The 22,911-nt window shown below is 31.4% G+C and overlaps 1 protein-coding gene across 1 annotated transcript in view; it reads right to left on the reverse strand.

Moving 5' to 3' along the window:
• LOC130450215 (uncharacterized) overlaps window positions 1-22,911 on the reverse strand; it is a 323,885-nt gene that overhangs the window by 79,136 nt on the left and 221,838 nt on the right. Inside the window, exons 3-5 of the mRNA XM_056788487.1 lie at window positions 11,301-11,471; window positions 4,317-4,319; window positions 2,476-2,620 (exon numbers count right to left, since the gene is read on the reverse strand). Coding sequence (XP_056644465.1) covers window positions 2,476-2,620; window positions 4,317-4,319; window positions 11,301-11,471 — 319 coding nt within the window. The remainder of the gene's footprint in view (window positions 1-2,475; window positions 2,621-4,316; window positions 4,320-11,300; window positions 11,472-22,911) is intronic.

Below are 22,911 nucleotides of genomic sequence, written 5' to 3' on the forward strand. Positions count from 1 at the left end.
GTGAAACCACGTTGAGAGTACATGATGACGCCATTGTTGAAGTGCTGTGGGTTTCTGGACATAATGTGGTTATGTTTGAACGTAATTAAATCAAAACTTTACGCTTAATTTGCTTTCAGTTGAAATAATACTAATGTTATTGAGGAATATGTCTGTTAACTGGTATATTGATTCACAAATAATTTTATCATTCAACTATTTAGACAATATACAAAAAGTGATAAAAAATTATGTACCAGGTGTTCCAGTATAATATACTATTTCCTTTTATTATAAATGAATGTTGGTTAAAAATTTTTTTTCATTGTTTCTTTAAGTTGGGAATAGTATTCCCGTTGTTTTAATTCGTTTAATATTTATTTTTATATTCTTAACATTTCCATTATCATGAAAGTGGATTATTTTTTTATTAATGCGTTTAACGTTGTCGAATCCAAAGTAATTGATGGATTGATTATGATATAAGCAATCGAGACTTAGAATTGACCAACTAAATGTTCCTCGACATCCAATAAATAAACAATGTGCCTAAACGAAGACTTCAGCAGAAAGTAGATGCCGCTCCTCAGGCAGTACCGTTTTTAAATACGCTTTTTGTGATGATATATCAGCAAAAACGATGAGTCTTTATTTATAAACAATGCCAAACATAAACAGTTCTTATATGATTATAAATAATACCTCATAAAAAATTTCAAACTTTTAATACGTCAGTTGAAGAATTGAACTTTTCTCCTTTATATTGAGAATGAACAATTTATTGTAAGTTCTGTATTATTTTGGACATAGTACAAATAAAATTTAAGAGATTAATCTCCCATCCAAACATTACATTTCAGATTTTACTAAATAATTAATAGTTTTTCAGATAGTTTCTTATTGTAGGTTCATTAATAAAGGTGGTAGTTGATTCTTCTTTCTATTTCTTAAAGTTAATTGAGAGGTGCTTAATAAACTCATTGTTGCACATTTCGCACATTGCTTGATGTTTTTTCAGTTGTAGCTAATCACTTGTGATATGCGTATGACCGATTTGAGCTTCTAGTTGTGATAATTTGTACCAGCTTCGTGAAAGCCATGAGGTTTTTAAGGATTTTTGTTTTATTGCTTCTGCTAGAATATCTGATTCATTACGATTGGCAAGACTTTAGTCTAAGAATGGCAAAGATCCATGTCACAAATATTTCGCAATTGCAAATTAATATTGGAGAGATATGTATTGAATAGGATTATTTCCTTCATTGCCTAATGGTAGTTCTCCAATCTCTCCATGTGACATTTGGAGCGAATTCATACAATAGGCACCCAATCAGATTGTTATAGTTGTTTAACCAGAAGGTCGGTAGAAATTAAAATAATTAATTGTAACCCACGCTTAAAAAAATGTGTAATTCGAGGCAATTAAAAAACACGTCCCGTTAGAAACGCAACGCTATCAAATAAAAAACCTTGGTACTATAACTAAAGATTATGTAATGTCAAGGTACATCATATTTTGTAAGATATATACGAGAATCAGTTTTATTACATTTATTACATTTCCAAGCATTGGAATACTGGATACTTTCAATCAATACATGGTGACCATACCACAACAATGATGATATTGCATATATTTAGTGTTATGCATGGTAAATTTTGGAAATTGGCTGATCGAAATGGAAGGTATGATGAACAACAACTTTATGGAATTTCTACAAAACAGATTAATCGTGGCTTAAAATTAACCTTATCAATTTTTAACGACCTTTGGTAAAACAATAGTCTCAAGATGTATAGTGCTGAATTTTGTACAACTTTTCTGACATAATTGTAGACGTTTAACTGCTTAGTCAAGTTTACAATATAACCAATTGTGCAATCTATTGATGCCTTTGCAAGTACCTAGCTAAAGTACCTTTCACTAAATTTAAATTTAAGAATAACTGAAACAGAATTTTTGATAATCAGACATGAGAAAATTTCTTTGAATGTTTGATCAATGTGGATCCGAGATCTGGGATTCACCAAAAAACAACGAATCTAAGACGGGAATATGATAAAACGATAAAACTTAACAATATAGGGGTAGTTGGATGAATTTCGAGCGGTTTCACTCTTTTCGAAAGCAGATAATTCCGAAGTAACTATCAATGAACTAACGATTCAACTAATCAACGAAATGTATTGAATATTCACAAGTTCTGGTTCAGAGTTCTGGTTCAGAAGGTACAAACAAGTTTTCAAATATTCATAATTTGAAAGGATTACTATTTATGCTTAAAGTATTGGCAATAATGCATTGTATATTAGCTTTTATTGTTTAATCGATTAAACCTGGATTCTATAATAGATTAAATTTATTGTGGAAGTTGTATTTTGTTACATAAACTGTATATCCCATTTCCACTCGTCCTTTTTGTTTGTTCCACAAATTCGCTTATGTTTATTCTATTTCTATAGAACCGCCTAATGAGTAATAAATAGATGGTTCACCTGTCATCCATCCGGCATCTATTATCTCGCACTTTGCAGTTGGCTTTGAAGTCCTCGTACAATTTAATACATTTATGTTCTTGTTGGCAAACTGATAAAGCGTGATTACATGTTGGCAGGGCATCAACTGGATACGGATCTTTCTCTGCAACAAAACGAAACTTTATTTATGATTAAATCACTATAAAACTTTTCTTTGAATCGTTATAATATATAAGAAAAAGTTTAGTCATATTTTTCCCGATCAATCATTGAATATTATTCATTAACACTTAGAGTACTGTAGAATACATAAGAAGATTCCCAAAGAGAGTGGTTCAATTGAAGCGAAAATGATAATAATTTAAGGAATGGGGTGATATGTTTAATATTCTAGTTTACAATGTCAAAAAAATGAAAAATAGAAATAAAGGTCCTGAAAATATGAGCGAAAGCGGTTAGGAATTATGTCTAGAAAAATGGTTTTGAAGGATTTTCGAGCAGGTAAAGAATTGTTATTGTTATTAACAAAATAAGGTGAAAAGAAATGGTATTTAATATCTAGTTAATAACTCAAAAAATGTTGAAATCTAAACAATTTTTAAAAAAGGTCATTGAAGATGAGGAAATTTTCGAAAAAAAGTCTTAGCAACCGGAGCTCTATCTCCGCAGGGACTTTTTTAAAATATTAAAAACTGTTTCTACCTTATTCATCTTTGAATCAGCATTTCCAATTTCAAAAAAGACGTTGCACGGCTATCCACTTAGGAACGCGGAGCACGACCTTTACCTACTTACTCCACGTTCAGAATTAGTTGAGGGCTCAATGTTTTACAATGCAAAAACTGCATAGTCACTTGCTAATTGAAATCAAATCGATATCTTTTCCCGCTTTTCGCAATATTTTGAGGGCACATTTACCTTCTACTCTGTATGTCATGACATTTTACATATTGGTTTAATTTTTGCTATGGACTTATTTACGACTTATATACTAATTACTATCTAGTACTATAGCCTATAATTTTGTTACCCATTGTGGTTTTATTCTGTACTCGTATATTGAAATTTTATTTTAATCGTATCTTTATTCAGTTATTTTTAAGTTTGTTTCACAAGATTTTGTTTACAAATTGTAATAATTTTTTGACAATAAAGTATTTCTCTCTCGGTTCATTATTTATAATTTTAATTTACGGTTGAAAATAGGGCTCCGCGGGGCTGTTACGGTTTGCGCGCGCTGCCGCTACAAAGAGTTCATAAAAAATAATTTTCTTAATACATAAAATGTCATTCTTGAAATTTGAAAAATATTCTGTCATCTTCTTAACTATTTTTCAAAAAGTTATTCAATTGGTAAGATTCATAAGATCTTGGGATAAATGTTCATGAAGGTCTTTTAATTTGTTAACTATAATTTTTCATGATTATTGGAAAATTAAGTCTACGCCTGTTTTCACATTGAACAAGGGCAGTAAATAACGTAGAATATGAATTGTTCATGAAATTGTTTCAAGCAAATTGAAAGTCTTAATAAGTTTGAACTTTTTCTGTTTTTGTTTAGAGAAAATTATGATTCGAAAAAATGTTTTCTTATTGTTAAAAATGGTGTTTTCAATATTTCGATTATTCAAATAATTGGCCAAGAAATAAATTATAATTAACATTTTTAATTAGTTTAACAAAAACAATACTTTGTAAATTAGTCCAGTCGTTATAGCGGGTTGGCCTCGGAAAATCGACATACCCAGAATATTACATTGTAAAAAAATGAATTCAATCTAAAAGTTGATAAAAAACGATAATTAAACATTTAGCAATTATTTGAAACCTTAATATTATGATTTTTTTATCAGGACTACCAGCTGACCGCGCGCTCTATCTCGAAAACAGTTCAATGTATAAAAAATGTTAAATACAATAATATTATGATTAAATGATAATACAAAAGTTGTAGAGAATTGAATTATCTACAATATTGATATACAAATACCGAAAAACCCATAGAAATCGAGATATTTGTAAAATACGTAAAAATTTTTGTGACCTTTGAATCTTGCGACAATCCAATTATACATGAATTTTGAAAATAGTTTGAGGATGCCAAAAATACAAGGTATTACGTGGTAATAAACTGGGTATGTCGATTTTCCGAGATAGTTACCTAATTTGGCCTAAAACGACTCGACTAAAGTGTATTATAAAAATATAACTGAATCGATTCATTCAAAATTAATGATAACAATTGAAGATACTTTATTTTATTTGGAAGTATATTTATTAACTAACGAGTTTCTAGCTTGTTATTTTGGTTCAGTCTCAAGAACAAAGTGAAATATATTCTTTGTAACTCGTTATAGAAACTCTATCAATATTTCAGATGTACATGTTAAAGTTATGTATCTTTTGTATCGATAAGTTGAAACTTATTACCCTATTTATGAGTTTTTCACGTACAAAACGTGTTTTATACTTCAACGAAAAAATTTTCACTCCTTTTGTAGTTGCTATACGTAAAATTAGTCTTACTAGGTATGTAAAATAGAATAGAATAGAATATTTCGATTTGGAACTACTGGTTTACAAGTATAATTTTGTGCTAGTTCATTTTGTAGAACCATATCGTTGACATATTTATTTCCTTTTGCAATTCTTAAGATTTGGCAGATTATATTGTGTTAATCCACTTAGTGGAGCTAGTTCGTTATCATAATTTCTATTATTTGCAATTCCACACATATATTTCATAATTCTCTAAATATAGCACGTCCTTATATCAATTTTTCTATTTAAACAAATCTTTTTGCAGTCCCCCTTTTTTTCTCTTTTTCTAAGTGCTTTTCCTGGCAGTAAATATCCTGATTCCGAGTCAGGTCCTTGTCCCTATTAACACCCCACCAAGTGACAACATAAACAAAAGAGAACCTTCCTCTATTGCCTTTGTTACAAAGAAAAAGATCCTTATCTGGTCATCGACGACGCTACGTTGCTAAATTCATGAGGCGTACTTGTAGGGCGCGGATGTAGGAATATGATATTTATATAAATACGATTTTGTAGTATGGAACGATTGTTTTGAATCAATATCGATTATGATAACAGTCAGTTTTTTCGCAGATTTCACGAAAATACATAAATACATAAATTGAATCCTTTAAAACTTATTTTCCAGGAAATTATTCACCTAAAGGGCTGCAATTCTGTGAAAAACACTGAACGCAAATCCATGCTATCCATGGGATCAGAAACAAACCGTTCATAAAAAGACTTTTAGCTCAATTCTGATTCGCCAGACCTGTTCTTTATTATCCCAATTTTGAGTTCTTTTGATGTGGGTACCTGCAAATTAAACCAAAGTCGCAAATATTGGAAGCTATAATGACAAATTGCAATTAGAGTAGATCAGTTTCAATCCAAGCTATTGGAAATAACATTGTAAACTAGTCCATGAACAATATTATGGTGAATTACTTGTTAGAATAATTATTTTTTCACTGGTTTTTCATGATATTGTTAGGGGAAAATTCTTATAGTTCTTGGACGTCATCGAAAGTTGCAAACAAATCGTGTATTTTTGATAAAAGTGTATGAAATACCATCCATTGAGTGTCAGAAATTATTCATCATTCAATAGAGAATGAATGAGTACCCTAATTAGAACTAATGTATGAGTGAACAAGACGTAGATGTTCACACACAATTTGCAGTAGAAAAATCTTGATATAAATGGAGAAATGGAAAAACTAGCAGCGGAATTATGGAAGATATGAAAACCTTGGAATAAGTTATTGCAAATGAAAAAAGCAATCCAAAATTATGAATTGAAATTTATAGAAAGACATACGTAGACTAAATGAAGAATACCCATATGACAAAATAAGTTTTAAAGAGAGATGTTGACTTTAAATTATATATAGTGTTCTCAAGTTAAAAAAAATTGATTGAGAGTGAATTCTTGGGATCTTGAACTTAAAATAAAAGAAGAATTCAGTGTTTTTTGGATATTTCAACAATATTATATGAAGTAATACTAGGAGTTGATGTGTTCGAAGGAGGATTACCAGTTGATGACAATAATTATGAAAGATTTCGAAGTGATGTGCTTTGATAGTTGTATTAAATAATGTTTAAAGGGCTATTCCAGATTTACCAATTAATATTTTAACAATAATATATACCACGTAATTGTTTCTTATCATGTTTCATTATATTGCTTTTTATTTAATAACTCCACGGTTTCATAATTAATCTTTTTAAACAAATATATTCTAGTATTTTCACAAAATTTGAGCACCACTAATTTTTCAATTATGTCTTTGTGTTTGTACTCTTAATGAAATTTAAAGTTGATATAAAATGTATGAATGTAATTAGATAATTTCGTGAAAAAGAACATTCATTTTCAATTAAGTTCGATTAATTTAGTCTTTCCGATGCTTGTAAACGAATTTATCTTCTATAAATGGCAAAAATGACATAGCATACATTAATATATTCTTTCCAGAATCAATTTTTGCATCACAAATGAATGCCTCCTTTGGAGAGGCAGTATAATCAGAAGATTATTCCCCAGGTATGCGTAGATTTTAGATTTACATCATCATCTTTATATAAAACACTCTTCAAGTTACTATCTTTGATGTTAAGTGAGTATCAAGCCTTTGACTAATCAATTTGATTTTTTTATGGTGGATAGTAATGCTAGGAGGGTGACGTTTGAGAGAACGATTGGGATACGGTCCCGAAAATTCTGACCGAGTTTTTGGACTCAGTTGTCACTGGAGACGAGCCCTGAGTTCACCAACTGACATCAGAAACAAAATAATCTCGTCAGTGGACACTCCTAAGCTTGCCGAAGTCGCCCGTGTAACAACCGATCTCATCAAACTCCCTTATGGCCCAGACTTGACTCTCAGTGACTATTCTTCAGCTATCTTCGCAGCGCGGCGACAAATTTCCACGACTAAGACATATAAAAGATGGTACACGGCAGAAATGCATTGATTTAAACGACGATTATATCGAAAAATAGAGTGAAGTCGAAGTTTTCCAAAAATGTTTTAATCAATATCAATAAACATGTTTTTTTATTGTGAAAAGTCGTTGGGAAACTAATTTAATGGACAAGCATCGTAAATGAAATAGATTGAGTTGTAGCATCCACCCTATTTGTCAAAGATGTCTTCTTTGAACTTCCACCTTATTGTTCCAGCTTGATTAATTAGGAAATCCGCTGGAACGAGGGTTTTGGAAGTATATTGAATAATAATATCTCATTCAAATTATTAAATTGTATTTTTTCATAGGACTACAAAACTTATTGAACAATCAGGTATATCGGGTAGTAAAAATAGAATAAATATATGTTTCTACTACTCGCAAGATGATACTTTTATTCCAGTCTCGAGTAGCAAAACCAAATATATTACAGTTTCATACAAAAATAGATACTTCAGCAATGACAAAAAGTTTGTGTAAGTTGGAAAACGTTTATTTTCCAAATTTCCCATTTCAGCAAGAAAATTCCGTATATATATGCAAGTTTTACTATGTTAGGGAATAATAGATTGTTGTCTGGATCCCAAGCCTTGTATAAACGTGAAATTTCTTGGCATTCCAACCAGCGACAGCGGTGTCGTTAACAGTCTCTGTTCCAGTCACGTAAGAATTGGTTTATATGGTGATAATTTTAATTTAAAATACTTGTATGTATTCTGATTTGGGCGAAATATGTAAATTATGGATGCGAGTAAAAATAAAATAATAAAAAATAATCGAAAATAAATAAGTTCAGTTGTAATTAATACGTGGTGTGATTTGAAAATTAAAAGACTTCTTCAATTATCAGGTTTACCTAGAAAATCGACGCATTTCAAATTTTAGGTTAGAAATGGTTTTCATTGATATAAACCGTGAAACTGGTCCTGTTAACAAAATCCTGAAGTTTGGCGAACGCGCCTATATATTTCTTATCTAAATTATGGTTTTGTAATGTATTGTTTGTACAAGTTATTTACATAATATTTTTCTTGAAGGAAATTTCTGAAAAGTTCTTTTCGTTTGTTTACGATATACCAGAATCCGAATTATCTAGACAGCCGTTGGATATAAAGAAGCGATCGTTCAGTGAATAATTTGATGTTGTAGTGAACAGGATCACGATAAAAAAAACGGTAAATTTGAAAATTTATATAAGTGTTCCCAACTGAAAATTAATAAATACAATTTTGAAACAATATCTAGCTTTAATTATCTAGGAATAACGTTGGGACAAACAACCAGAGACAATATAAAGGAAAGGATACAAAAAGAATGTGGAATAAACAGAATATTAAAAAGCAAAAACATAACTAAACAAAACAAAATAAAAATGTACCAAACCCTGATAAGACCAGTAATCACGTATGCGATGGAAACAACAGTAGTTAACAAAAAGAAGAGCTTAGAAGAGAGGAGAGAAAGATAATGAGAACTATAACAGGCCCAAGCAAAGAAAAACGAGAAGGAGATGATGCTAGAGTTAGATACATAAAAGTACACAGTCTCAACTGGGCTGGGCATATAATGAGAAGAAAACCAATTGAAATGAGAGAAGAGACAGGCCGAGAAAGACTTGGAGAAACGAAATAGAGGAGAAGAAACCGAAAGAAATAGAAAATAATGACAAAAGCAGTTAAGACAAACGATGAACTATGAAGAAAACAAAAATAGAAAATGAAAAGTAAACGAAAAAGGATTTTTAAGCGATAAAAGCGATATCCATAATCCAAAGGATTGAAAGAGTTGATAACGATAATCGTGCCAGTGTTTAATAATAAGTTAGTGCATAGTTAAGTGTATCGTTAAGTGTTAGTAAAGAGTTTAGTGGATAGTGAACAGCTTAGTGTATTCGTGTTAGTGTATAAATACATTCCGTTAGTTTGTAATTTGTAATAAATTCACCGTTCCGTTTAAAAAATAAATAATATAAAATAATACAATAATTTACACAGGGTGTATAACAATAGAAAAAGGTTATGAAATATCGTCAAATTACTTTAAGATTATTCATGTTAGAGGGTAACGCTCAAAAAATATTCGTTTTATGTATTTGAGGCTAATACAACAACCATTAATTCAATTAAAAGCACTAAACTAGAAATAAGAAGTTAACAAAATGACATAAATGTATGGCAGCATACATAACTCACTCAAAGTTACTTTCTATTCTATTTAGGTTCTACTCTACTTTATCTTAACCACTTTGATTACGGCCTTCCTTTACATCTTTGATTGCATTGTAGCATGGATAAGGACACTATGTTTTCGTTTGCTTCCCACAATTGCCACAGTCATTTTATTTTTTGTGGTTTTATCCTCTCAACTATATTTTATCCTTCAAGTTAATATACTGTTTGTATTCATTTTAATCGTTTTGATTGTTTCTGTGCCATATCGAACTTTTCATTGTTTTGTGTATATATTCATTCACTTCTGAGTTTTATCACTCTCTTCGTCATTTTTTTTTAATTTTTCATACTTGATGTTAATCACTATAATTTTGATAATAAATATTTCCGTTCAATTTTTGTAATTTTTACTTATTTTAATTTTATTCTGGTAATATTTTCTGTTTGATTGAATATTTGAATTGACTCGATTCGATTTCTTGGTCAATTCGGAAAATATTATAAATTAATCTTGTAGATTTGGGCTTTTTTGTGATAATTTGGAAATAATCTTTTGAAATTACAGAAAATCACATTTCATTAAAAAATTATCGGTTATTTGGAAAGACTTCTTCCAACAATGTAAAGATTCTACACATTGTACTAAAACAGTGGCGATGGTCTACGAGTCGTTGTTCGAAGATTTTATCTATGAGAAAATTATTTTAGTCGTTCGACAATTGTCATTTGTCTCTGGTTTTTTGAACCCCAAAAATTATTTACCCCCCTTTAATGACTGTCTACAATCAATTCTCGTGCGCAGCGTAATTAATAGGTTACTGAGGTTTGCGGTTTCCACATTTTTAGACAATTCATCGCACAAAAAAGTAAATTTGAAATTTCCACCAAAAATTGAATGCGACTTTCGGAAACTGTGATCTATATCTCGTTCTGGATCAGAATCCGTAATCAGCCGATAGGTGATACACCTGAGATAGAGCTATAGTTTTCGAAAATTTTTAATATGTTCGTGATAAGGGAATATGAAAAATACATGGTATCAGTGATTCTAATATTTGGCGGAAGCCCATATTTTCAAAATTTTGGCGGAAGCGCAGATTTTAAGTTAAAAATAATTTATTATTCCCTGACAACTTAGAGTATGTGCTAGGAGATTGTCTTCTATCAAAACAAACCAAACAAACAAATTTATCGTTGAAGATTGTCTTTTATGAAATAACTTAATTGAAAAAACTCATTTTGATAGAAAATCTTTCTGGATCCATAATTAAATATGAATATTTTGGAAGGAGTTCACTTTGAAATCGATACGAGGTTTTTGATGACTGATGTATATTCCTACCAAAGTAACAAAAGATATCATAACATCTATGAGTTGTATTCTTAAAAAGCTCTATTGGAGCTCTTCAAAATTCGAAGCTAATATACTTTAAGTTTATTTAGATTGAGTAAAGGTCTTTAAGACAAAACCAATTATTAAAACAGTCATCCCGTGGTTGAAATTGGAATGAAAAGAAAAAAAATCGAGTCAGTTTATTTTCTAGACTAAAATAACTTGAGGATATGATGTAGGAAATTTTTATATTCATCAATAGATAGCCTTGTTCGAATTTTAGTTACCCTTCTCATACTTTTTTCAAGAGTATTGACCTTACGTATATAATTTATTCCACTTACCTTTTTTCATGACGAACACGCAAGGGTGATCGAAAAGAAAATCTCTAAAGGAGTTGCACTCCGGGTCCACGTGAGGCTCTCGACAAAGACACGTGGGCTTGAAGAACGGAAATGCCTGAAGAGTGCGAAGGGCTGCTTGGCATTTCGTTACGGTTACGGTCGAACATGCAACTGTAACAAAAAATAGGAAAAATTCATATACGAGGAAAACTATATAAATAAAAGATTTATTGCCTACTATGCAGAGTGAGTTTTATGTACGGAACGCCTCATTTATCTTGGAAACGGCCGGTATTATGGTGGTATTCAAGTTGTTGTCAGATCTTTCCTTTTTCCGGAAAAATAAGGAATTTTGTTATTTCAAATGGATCACCCTATATATTTTTCACTTCTCGAAGACCTTAAGAAATACTCATTATTTTTCATTTGATGTTTCCTATACCTAAATACCATAATTTCGGGGTTACATTTGCGTTATTTCCGCCGAAGTTAAAATAACAATAACAAATTTGACGTTTCAATAAATTATTATTGTTGAGTTTTATTGAAAGTCACAATGGATCGTTTATCTGAAAAAGAACGAATTGATATTTCAATAATATTAGGCGTATAAGTCAACCAGAAACGTATAATATCTTTAATGATTTATATCCTAACCGAAATCTCATAACAAGATCTACTGTCAATAAATTAGTAAAAAAGTTTAACGAAAATGATTCAGTAAAAGATTTATCCAAATCAGGGCACAGAAAAACTGCATCAACTTTTTCAAATTTTAAGATGTTTGTGTCCTGTTAGAAGACGATCCACACTTGAGTACTAGACAAATATCCAGGAAACTTGATATTTCGCAAACATCCGTAATGAAAATGATAATGAATTCCATCCATGCATAGTAACGTTGGTTTAAAATTTGTCAGATGACGATTTTGATAGACGTGAAGTTTGCTGACTTAATAATGGAAAAATGTTACAGTCAAAACGATCCAAATGTTTTAAGTAATGTTATGTTTTGCGATGAGGTAACTTTTTGTATTAATGACATAAATGTAGATACTGGTCACGTACCAATCCTCGTTGGATGCATGAATCCCATACTCAATATCCCTAAAAACTGAATCCATGAGCTGGAATAATAGCGACAAAATAATTGGTCCTTTTTCCATTTAGGGTAACTTAAATGGTCCGGAGTATTTATTCATTGGAAAAAAGTATTATACCTGAATTGGCTCGGATATTTCCAAAACCAAGTAAATATTTTTAATTACATTTGGAAAAAACTTCATTTTTAGAAATTTCCAGACAATAACAGTATCCCTAATGACAACAAGATGGTGAATCATCTCAGTATGCAAGTGTGGTGAGGTATTACCCACAAGATGAATCGTAAGGCGTGGTTTTATCGAATGGCCCCCGATATTACCATATATGAATCCTTCAGACTATTTCGTATGGGTCAAAACCTGCCAATATTCAGGAATTAAAAGATAGGATTACAACAGAAATAAGAAGAATTGAAGAATTGCAAAGTCTTAAAAATCGCATGGCTTGTTGTATCGAAGTAAATGGACAACATTTTGAGCACCTGCTATAATCCCCTTCACTGTATGTTTTCTAGAATTCGTAATTTTTCTACTTCACAAATGTGGATCTACTTCTAACATGACACAAACATTTAAAGTTGTTGCAGGTTTTCTGCACCATGATTTGGATAAATATTTAAATGCGCCAGTTTCGTTAAAAAAATAGTATTTTTGATAGTTTCCTCCTAACCAAGATACGTGCAGCGAGGCTACTGGAACGGAGCCTAGACTTATTCGTGATTGAATAATTGTTTTTATACATTGATGGATTTTTTTGCAGTGTTGATTCCCTAGACAATAGCCGATCTTTCTTACTCCTAAGCCAACTAACCTTTTGGCCAAGATATGCGCTCTTTGTTTTTTTTTAAATCGTAACAATCCCAGAAGGTCAATTTGTGTTGATTCAATGTTTATTTTAGCTCAGCTGTTTCAAAAATATCAGAAACAAAAATATTCTGTTTATAAACTTTGTCACCCAACTAAAAAATTCAACATTTCATAATCAACGTGAATTGCTCATTGGTTTAATTGTTTTCAAAACCTATGTAATGCTTTCATATTTATCTTTCATAGAAAAAAATCAACAGTGGCAATTGGATCGTGTTTAGGTCACCTGAACCATATACGATTTTAATCTGTTAATCATCTGAAGTTTGTTTTGTCAATTCTATTTCAACCAAGATTTCTTTTATATTGTTGTTACTTGCCGCCTCAAAAACCTTTTTTTCTTGACTGGATTGAGCTTGTCTGTGGTATAACAAAGTGCACCTTCATGAAAGTGTTTGTGGATAAAGAAAAATCAGAGAAAACTTCGGCGTGTATTTCTGGACTACTCTAAAAAGTTCTTTCTTCATATAATGAAAATATAAATATGGTACACTTTCTTCCTAATATATTCATTCATTGCTGTCCAAGAAAGTTCGCGATGGAATTTAACCAAGAAAGAATCTCCATTTCCTTCATCTTCATCTTCAGGAAACTAGCCTAGATACTCTACTATTGAAACTTGAGGTCAGCGTCTATGTAATTCGACAAAAGCCGCTCTGAGATTGAAACACGATAGACCTTGAGGTTGTAGTCGTTTCATATTGAAGATACTAACTGAAGATACCCTGGACGGACATAATCATCGACGAAATACTAAGACACATTGTTCGCAACAGAAAGCTGAGACAGAGACGCATTTCAAAACGTGGTCGCCAACCATTAATGAGAAGACGGCATCATATCAAAGCTATTAAAGATGGTAGGTAATTATGTTGAGCTCGAGGATCCAGATTCCTGACTTCTCTTGTTTTTGACAAGCTCATTGATGTCAGGTATCATATTCGTTGCAGTTATTTTAAGAATTGATTGGAGATGTTCGTTCGTCTTATGCGATGTTTGTTCTTATTTATTTTCATGACGGAAAACATCTGCTCACATAGATAGGTGCTACCAAATGTGCAGAGAATGCGAGCTTCATTCAAAATAGATTGAAGATCTATCAATTCCATTTGCAAATCAAATGTCGCCTGTGAAGCTTAAATATTGGATGGATCGTTGATAATTGGAAATTTTGTGAAAGTCTTCAAAACGATTGTTGAATTCCGTAATGAAATTTTGCAGAAGCTGAGAATATTCATCCAATTTTCTTTGGTTTACTGTACCAAATGATTTCAAATGGGGGAAATGGTCCAAAATTTGATTTTTTACAGCCTCAACTTTGTTTCAAATGATTGAATATATGAATACACTTGAGTGGCAATCAGATTTTTACCCTGTAACTTCCTATTCAGATCAGTCAAGTGTTTATTCATATCTACCAAAAAGGCGCGCAATCAATCCACCAGTCGTTGTCATAATCAATTGGTTTGCCTTTTTCTAACATAAAAACTTGAATAGGGTCACGTGATGCAAAAAATCTTTCTAAAACTACTCCTGGACTGAGCCAACGAACTTGTGAGTGAAATAAGGGACATCAGAAAACTTTTTGTCCAAATCTTGTGAAAATTGCTCGAACTGTCGGTGATTTAGTCCTCTGCTCCTTATGAAATTTGCAATTTTAACTATAGGTTTATGACATGTCTAGATTCCAATGATTCCTGATGAAATATACAGTGAAGTCCCACAATATTCCCTGATGTGTTTTGTTTTGATTTAGTTACAACTCTCGAATGTTTGCCAGCCATGGCAGGAGCGCCATCCGTAGTTGTGCTGCTAAGTATATTCCAGTCGAGTTCATATTCTGCTATTAAATGCTCAATCGCATAAATATCATTTGCTGTTGTAGTACCTGTCAATGGAACGCACGTTATTTCAAAGTTACTGTTAGTGCCTCGTATAGAAACAGCAAGTTTAGTTGTATCAACAGTATCAGTGCTCTCGTCCAGGGGCCGGAAGCGGCCCGCGGGCCGTATCTTTGACATGACTGATCTAATTGGTGCAAGTTGTTGAAACTTATTCGATTTCACTGCTGTTAACTAATGAATTTCTTGATTTCTGACCATCTTAGTAATATTTTTTTTTCTTTTTGGTACTATTATAAATAAAATCATTAAAGCTTCTCGTAATGATAATGATATGTTAATGGTTTAGTCTTTGTTCCAATAATTTATTCATCAAATTTTGTGATAGTTTCTATCTGCTTCTATCTGCATTGAGGCTATCTCCCCTTTAAAAATTAGTCCATATTTTATCTAGACGAAAACCCCTGAAATTGTGCGCTAATAGCCAAAAGCGGGTGAAGACTGATTCGTTTGGCATTTCGCAAGGTTCACGGACGTACATGTAAATAGAACAGACATTTGCTTCCGTGAAGGATAGTAACATATATCACGAAATGGGCTTTAGCTATTCCCGATTTTTACAAACCATTTCATTTGATAAAGAACAACCGCACCGGATAAATTTGGAATTTGTAATGCCAGATTTGTTTTATCACAGATTAATCACAGTAAAAGAAATGGGCTTAATACGATAGAGTGATAATTAGATTTTTCTGAATTTCAGAAATTATATGTAAATATAAATCTACTTGAGTGTAAGGATATAAATTTTAGAGTACAGAATATCACTAAAATTACGAGAACAGCTGTATCTGATTCGTAGCGCAATAAGTGTAGATGAAAATGTTCTGGAAATGAGCTACTGGGCAAGAATCTACAAAAACAGAAATGAATTAGAATTGGAGTAGGTAAGTTTAGCTTTGCACTAACAGAAGAAGTTTTCGGAGATTTACTTTGGTTCCTCGCAGAAACGACAAATGCTGATACTATCTTCAGATAATAATTCACCGGACAGATCTAGTGAGTATGTAACTCACTGAAAAAAGAAATCTCTTCGATTGTTTTAGACCTGGGGTATTACTTCAAGTTTACATAGGAAGCAAACTAGCGTAGACACCATCAATAGCAAATGGATTAAAGTATAGGCTTGTTTCAACCATGAGAAATTTGGTTTCTTGTTTAATTACAGATAACGGAATCATATTGAGGGTGAATTAGATTTTATTGACTTTTCTAATATTCAAATTTTCTGTCTCAAAAGCCAGCGATTCTTCTTGAATGGTCGGAATGTTTATGTGTCTTTGGAAGTCGTTTTCCAATTATCTTCAAATATATTTGATTGAAATCTTTGCTCAATCATATGCGATAGTGCTAAACTTCATTGAGAAAAGTTCTGACCTTCTCACTGTTTTTATTCCCAGTGACTGGCGTTATAAGAATAGATACCAGCTTCACTTGTTGGTCTAGAATTTGCTGTTACTTGTCTTGGTTTTGGCATGAGTTCTGATTGAAATGAAGAGTTTTAACAAAATAATGGAAATCATAGTAGTATTAGATAGTTTGTCTAAGAGAATTTTCAAGTAACAGCCTCAAGCAATCTCTGCAACACATGTTTCAAAATTGAAGACGCCACGTTGTTTAGTATTTGTTTGGCAGCCTTCAATAGTGAACGTTTTCAATGAAATTGTAAGCGTGGAAAAAAATTGGTCATAGTTATGTGATAGAAAACTTTTATTCAAAAGGCCTTAGCCCAACCAATATAAAAGCTGAACTAGATTCTACTCTGGGTGAGACTACTCCTTCATTATCAACGACTACAGAAAGAAAAAATTATCAACAGCGAGTATTATGCCATGTTTGAGCGAAGAAATCAAACAAAAACGGCCACATTTGGCTAAACAGAAAATGTTGTTTCATCAAGACAATGCACTTGCTCAAAAATCCGTTATTTCAATGGCGAAAATTGAGGAATTAAAATTTGAGTTACTACCTCATGCACCTCATTCACTAGATTTAGCTCCCTGGGATTATTTTCTGTTAACAGTTTAAAAAAAATGGTTCGGTGGTCATTGTTTTTTCTTTGTTGTGCCAGGTACACATGGGACCATCCTCGTAGTCATACAAACATTTTATTCCTTCCGGAAAAGAAGGATCCTACTCAGAATGACATCTCTGAAGGATGATAATATATTTAAAATAGATTTATTGTTATTTATTATTCACTCCATCCATATATTATCGGCTTACCTACCAGCTATTTATTTTCAATCAGATATTTAATTCGATCTACAGAGTTCGTTCGAACATATTTTAACTTTCAGAAGGAAAGGATTTATAGTGATCCAGAAAACCGTTATTTTCCAAGTAATGTACATGTATAATGCGAAGAGCTTGAGGCCCTGTTTTTGAGCTTTTTCAGATGTCGTAGGAGCTCTTCGGGGATTTGTAAAATTCAAGTGGAATGCATGGTCCGGGATTATTTTAATTTATTTCAGTTTTGAGTTTCTAACTTTGTGTAGGGATTCTGTACTTAATGGGAAGCCACATATTTTATCTTTCATTCATAAATATTACTTCGCGTGAATAGTTGTACCACAAAATTATTCTGGAAATAATGTTTTTACTGGAACAACAAATGAATTATTCAAAAGATTTTATTGATGTTTTTTTTATGCAAGACAATCCTCATCATATCTAGGTAACAGGTTTGTTCGATTCGAAAATTAACTATTTTGGGATAGTATTTGATTAGTTTTTCTGCTTTTGGAGAACATTATCTAGTAATATGTTTCTGTAAATTACGAGCGCATTCAATTTTCTCCTATTGATGGTTAATATTATTTAAGCTTAAATGGAAGATTTATAAGATATTAGCCAGAGAAAATAAGAAGCGGCTTTACATGTTTTAGATACATTTTAATAGAGAAACAAACTGAATATACAGTTTCCATTAATAAAAATATGAATATACAGTGCTTTTCAGATAAAAGTATCCACCTTTAATAACTTTTGTAATACTGGTATTTAGAAAAAATCCAAAAACACGTCAATTTATGTTGGAAGGGGCAAGCATTATGGCTTATTTAAACTTACTGGAAAAGCCACCCACTCACCCCTAGCAGCATCCCCTTTATATTTTAAATTACTTGTCATATTTTTTATGTAAAATTTGGATACTCCCCTTTGAGCTGATTTCAAAAATGTATAATACTTGTAGGTTAAAGTGGTTAGTTTATGAGATAAACAATTTTTCTTTTAAGAGCACAAATTTTACTTATTATTTACTTTCACCTTATTTGCCTGTACTAAAATGGGTTGTACAACAGTTCAAACTCTTTAATCTTTTTAACTGTGCTATTTATTCTACTTAAAAAATCCAAACAACAAAAAACTCTACTTTTTATCAAAGTTTGACATTGTCAACTAGAATTTGTAGTCACTATTGATAGTGTAATTTGATACATTATTTATTTTGTTTCTCTGAAATGGTTTACTTTTTGGAAGAAAGAATTGAAATTGTAGGTTTATACTACCAAAATAATAATTGTGCAAGAACTGCTGCTAGAATATTTAACGAATTACATGACGGAAGACATGCAACTCATAAGTATGTAATTCAACTGATGGAGAAATTTACCACAACAGGGTCTGTTTGCAATAAAGTGCATAAGCGAGAGGGACTCGTAAATAACGAAGCAATCCAAGTGGCAATTTTAGGGCAAGTCAGCTTAGATGCTCAACAACCCTAATCGTTGTCAACAATAAGTAGAGCGATCGGTGTTTCATCTTCTACAGTTTTCCGAGTTCTACATAAATTCAAGTACCACCCATACAAAGTTAAGTTGGTGCACGAGTTGAATGAAGATGATTTTGATCGTCGTCTATAGTTTTGCGAATCAATGACGCAAATTATTGGGCTGAAAGTGATCCACATATTATGCGTGAATTCCATACACAACATCCCCAAAAGTTAAACGTTTGGTGTGGTATCCTAGGTGACCACATTGTCGGACCTTTCTTCATCAACGGAAATTTAAATGATGAATCATATCTTGAGTTACTCAGGGAAGGGGTTGACCCACGTTTTACAACAATAATAGAAAATGATGATAACCTTTCCGAAGATTTACTGGTATTTCAATAAGACGGAGCTCCCCCACACTATGCTATGCCTGTCCGACAATTTTTAAACGAATCATTCCCCGCTCGTTGGATAGGTAGAAGGGGGCAGATGATGGAGTGGCCACCTAGGTCACCGGATTTAACACCCCTAGACTTCTTTTTATGAGGGTATTTAAAAACAAAAGTTTATGCTACCCAACCAGAATCTCTGGATGATTTACGAGAGAGGATAGAAAATGAATGTCGACAATTAAATCCAGCCGTATTAAGCAATGTCAGAGAGGCATTTCAAAATAGATTATACCATTGTATGGAAGTGAATGGTACTCATTTTGAACACTTATTGTAACTTCATAATAAATAGCACAGTTAAAAAGATTAAAGAGCTTGAACTGTTGTACAACCCATTTTAGTACAGGCAAATAAGGTGAAAGTAAATAATAAGTAAAATTTGTGCTCTTAAAAGAAAAATTGTTTATCTCATAAACTAACCACTTTAACTTACAAGTATTATACATTTTTGAAATCAGCTCAAAGAGGAGTATCCAAATTTTGCATAAAAAATATGTAAAGTAATTTAAAAAAATGAAGGGGATGCTGCTAGGGGTGAGGGGGTGGCTTTTCCAGTAAGTTTAAATAAGCCATAATGCTTGCCCCTTCCAACATAAATTGACGTGTTTTTGGATTTTTTCTAAATACCAGTATTACAAAAGTTATTAAAGGTGGATACTTTTATCTGAAAAGCACTGTAAAGCCAATTCTCTCGTAAATAGAAAGTTTGATATTCTACCATCTACCGATCTTATCATAATTAGTTGAGATCTGTGTCACTTTATCTGTTTGATAATGAAAAATATTTTTGTCGGAGCGGTCATGGAGAAGATTTCAAATTTTCAAAATTCATTGGAGTTTGATATTTTTGATATTTAAAAGAAAAACACCGATACATAATTCAGATAAATAACAAACCGTGAATATATGTATTCTAGAGAAATCTTTGAATTTCTTCACTTTAAAGGCTTTAGTTTTAGGTCGCTTGTAATTAGAAAAATTAATTTATGAGAGAAGTAGAGATATTATTTCCCGTTCCTTTATATCATATATTAGTTATATTTATTGCAGTTAATTTCTCAAATTTTTCTATCTCTGCTATGGTTTACCTTTTACGTTTTCACGAATATCTGTTAACTAATATTTTGACATTATTTTCTTCCACGTATTACACTCATTTCAGTTTTTGTGCTGTAACAAAACTTGTTATATTCGGTCTGCAATCTATACTTGTCTTGTTCTTTATTGGTTCTTCTTTCACACCCCTCTTCTGTGTCCATTTCGCAATATATTTTCCTAAAAATGTCCTTTTCCTATCGTTTTATCTGTAGTTAATTTGATTTCCTACCCACGTTTCATAAGTATCAGTCAGGCTCTGATTATTGTATTATTAATTTTTGAATCAAATTTTTTAGAAAGTATCATCCTTCAGTATTCTAGTTTATATACTATACTTTCTGTTTCTTCATACGTTCTATTAATTTTTTGTACTAACTCTAAAACTTCTTCTTCTAACCATATTGCTTAAAGAGTTATTTGTAAATGCGGGATATTGATTATAATTATTGAAAATGCTTTTCGTTGTCGTTATTCTTATTATTTGATTGATTGATTGATTCTAAATTTTTTGGTAGTTTGAACTTTCTACGCTATTTTGATTTTTGTCCATTTTCGCACTATAATATTATAAGCTTGCCTCAATTGAATTTATTGTAATTTAAAAATGAAATTCAGTCTTATATTTCGCAAACTTATCCGTGTGTATAATTCTCAAATTCCTTCATTTAATTCTCTAATTTTCAAAATTTCTTTTTCTTTTCTTGCTTTCATCATCCCTAAAACTACTTATTTCCTCGAGGCCAGTTTCATTTGATTTCTCTTTTAATGGGCTTTCTATAGTTTCATTTTCTAATTGCGTATTCTGCTTTTTGATGTTTATTTCGACTTGACCTTCACTTCCATTCAATAGCTTTTGAAAGTATGAAAAATCGTGATTTCAAATCGTTATCGAGTCAACTATAGTAATAATATAAATACTAATAGCTATACGAGTAATTTTTTATCGTTTTCAGTTGATCAAACAAAATTCGCAAATTTTGTAACTTTGAGGTATATATTTCGAGTCGTAACTTCTCGATTTATAACTCCATCGCTGGATTTACCTTTCTGTTTGGTGGAAAACCAAGTTAACGTTTTTAATTATGCATATTTTGAGAGTTTTAAAGTCTTTTAAACGAATTTCACGTTGGTAAGTTAAGACAAAAACAAATATTAAAATGAGAATTAAATTATTTGAATAAAATATTTTATGGAATAAGCTTTAGATAGATTTAGGCAAGATTATTTCTATTTTGAGATTATTCTGATAACGGATAAGTTCAAATACTATTCTTTAGTTATTATTAAAAAAGAGAGAACCAGTGAACGTTGTCATTTCGAAAACCATGAAGAGTTCTTCACTCTTCAATAATGCATCAACTCCACATAGTTTGAGGGCTGTTACTAAGTTTTGAGATATGGCGATGTTAAAACTGACATCGCCATTTTACAGTTTTTATACACCAGCTAAAAGTTATTAATTCTTATTTAGTTAGGAATTAGTTAGCCAGAAAATTTCTGCCCCATCTGGTTTTAGGAATACGTAGGTAACTTCGTATGAGCAATAACAAAATAATAAAAAATGACAACTTTTTTGCCTTCTTTAGTTTTTTTTCGTTAGTTTTTCTCATTTTAGATCAATAATAATCCCTTAACTTATTTTTATCCTAAAATCCTTGATGAAGTTCGGAAAAAGACTTGAAAACATGATAAAGACGTCGCCCTGTTAGGAAAACATTCATCTATGGAAAAAATCAATCTCCAGATATTCACATGTGTTGAAAAGTTTTTATTAAGTCCGTCACAACATATACATAATTTTTATACAAGGGGAACCAACAAATTTTGTCGATATTTTTAGAAAATACCGAATCGCATCACTATTTTTATTTAGTGCTTTCACAAAGTTTTTCATAAGTTCCAGTTTAATGTAAAAGGGAAGAGAATAATGTTTTTTGGATTTGTCGAGGCATTATATTTCTAGCAAGCCATTCATCTTCCACAGACACGAGTATTTGGTAAATATAATTTGTGAACCCAATAACAAACAATTTTTTCGTATTTATTTACACTATTTTTATTCGAGGGGTGCATTAATAAATAGTTACTCTTACGTTCTTAATTTATTACACATATATCTATATTATTTATAATAATTCACTTATAAATATCACTAATTCGTTCTAGTCACTACAACTAACTGTGCTCACCCAACTCCTTTTATATATCCTAAATAGAATTCTACAAACTTCTAGAACAAGAAAACATAACAAATGAATAAAGAGACTTTCCTAGGAATTATTTAAAAGAAATACTGTAAATAAACCGTCTGCTACAATGAAAAGTTCTAAAAAGAAACATCAAAGGCACATCCGTCAGTTATAAAAATATTAGGCACCGTGTAAATTTGCCGAATTTTAAAATTCCGTTGAAGCTGGACAGGATCCATTTCACAAATACGCGAATTATTCTTTTATGGACATACACATT

Source organism: Diorhabda sublineata, chromosome 11, assembly GCF_026230105.1.
Source record: "Diorhabda sublineata isolate icDioSubl1.1 chromosome 11, icDioSubl1.1, whole genome shotgun sequence".
In the NCBI taxonomy this organism is placed as follows: domain Eukaryota; kingdom Metazoa; phylum Arthropoda; class Insecta; order Coleoptera; family Chrysomelidae; genus Diorhabda; species Diorhabda sublineata.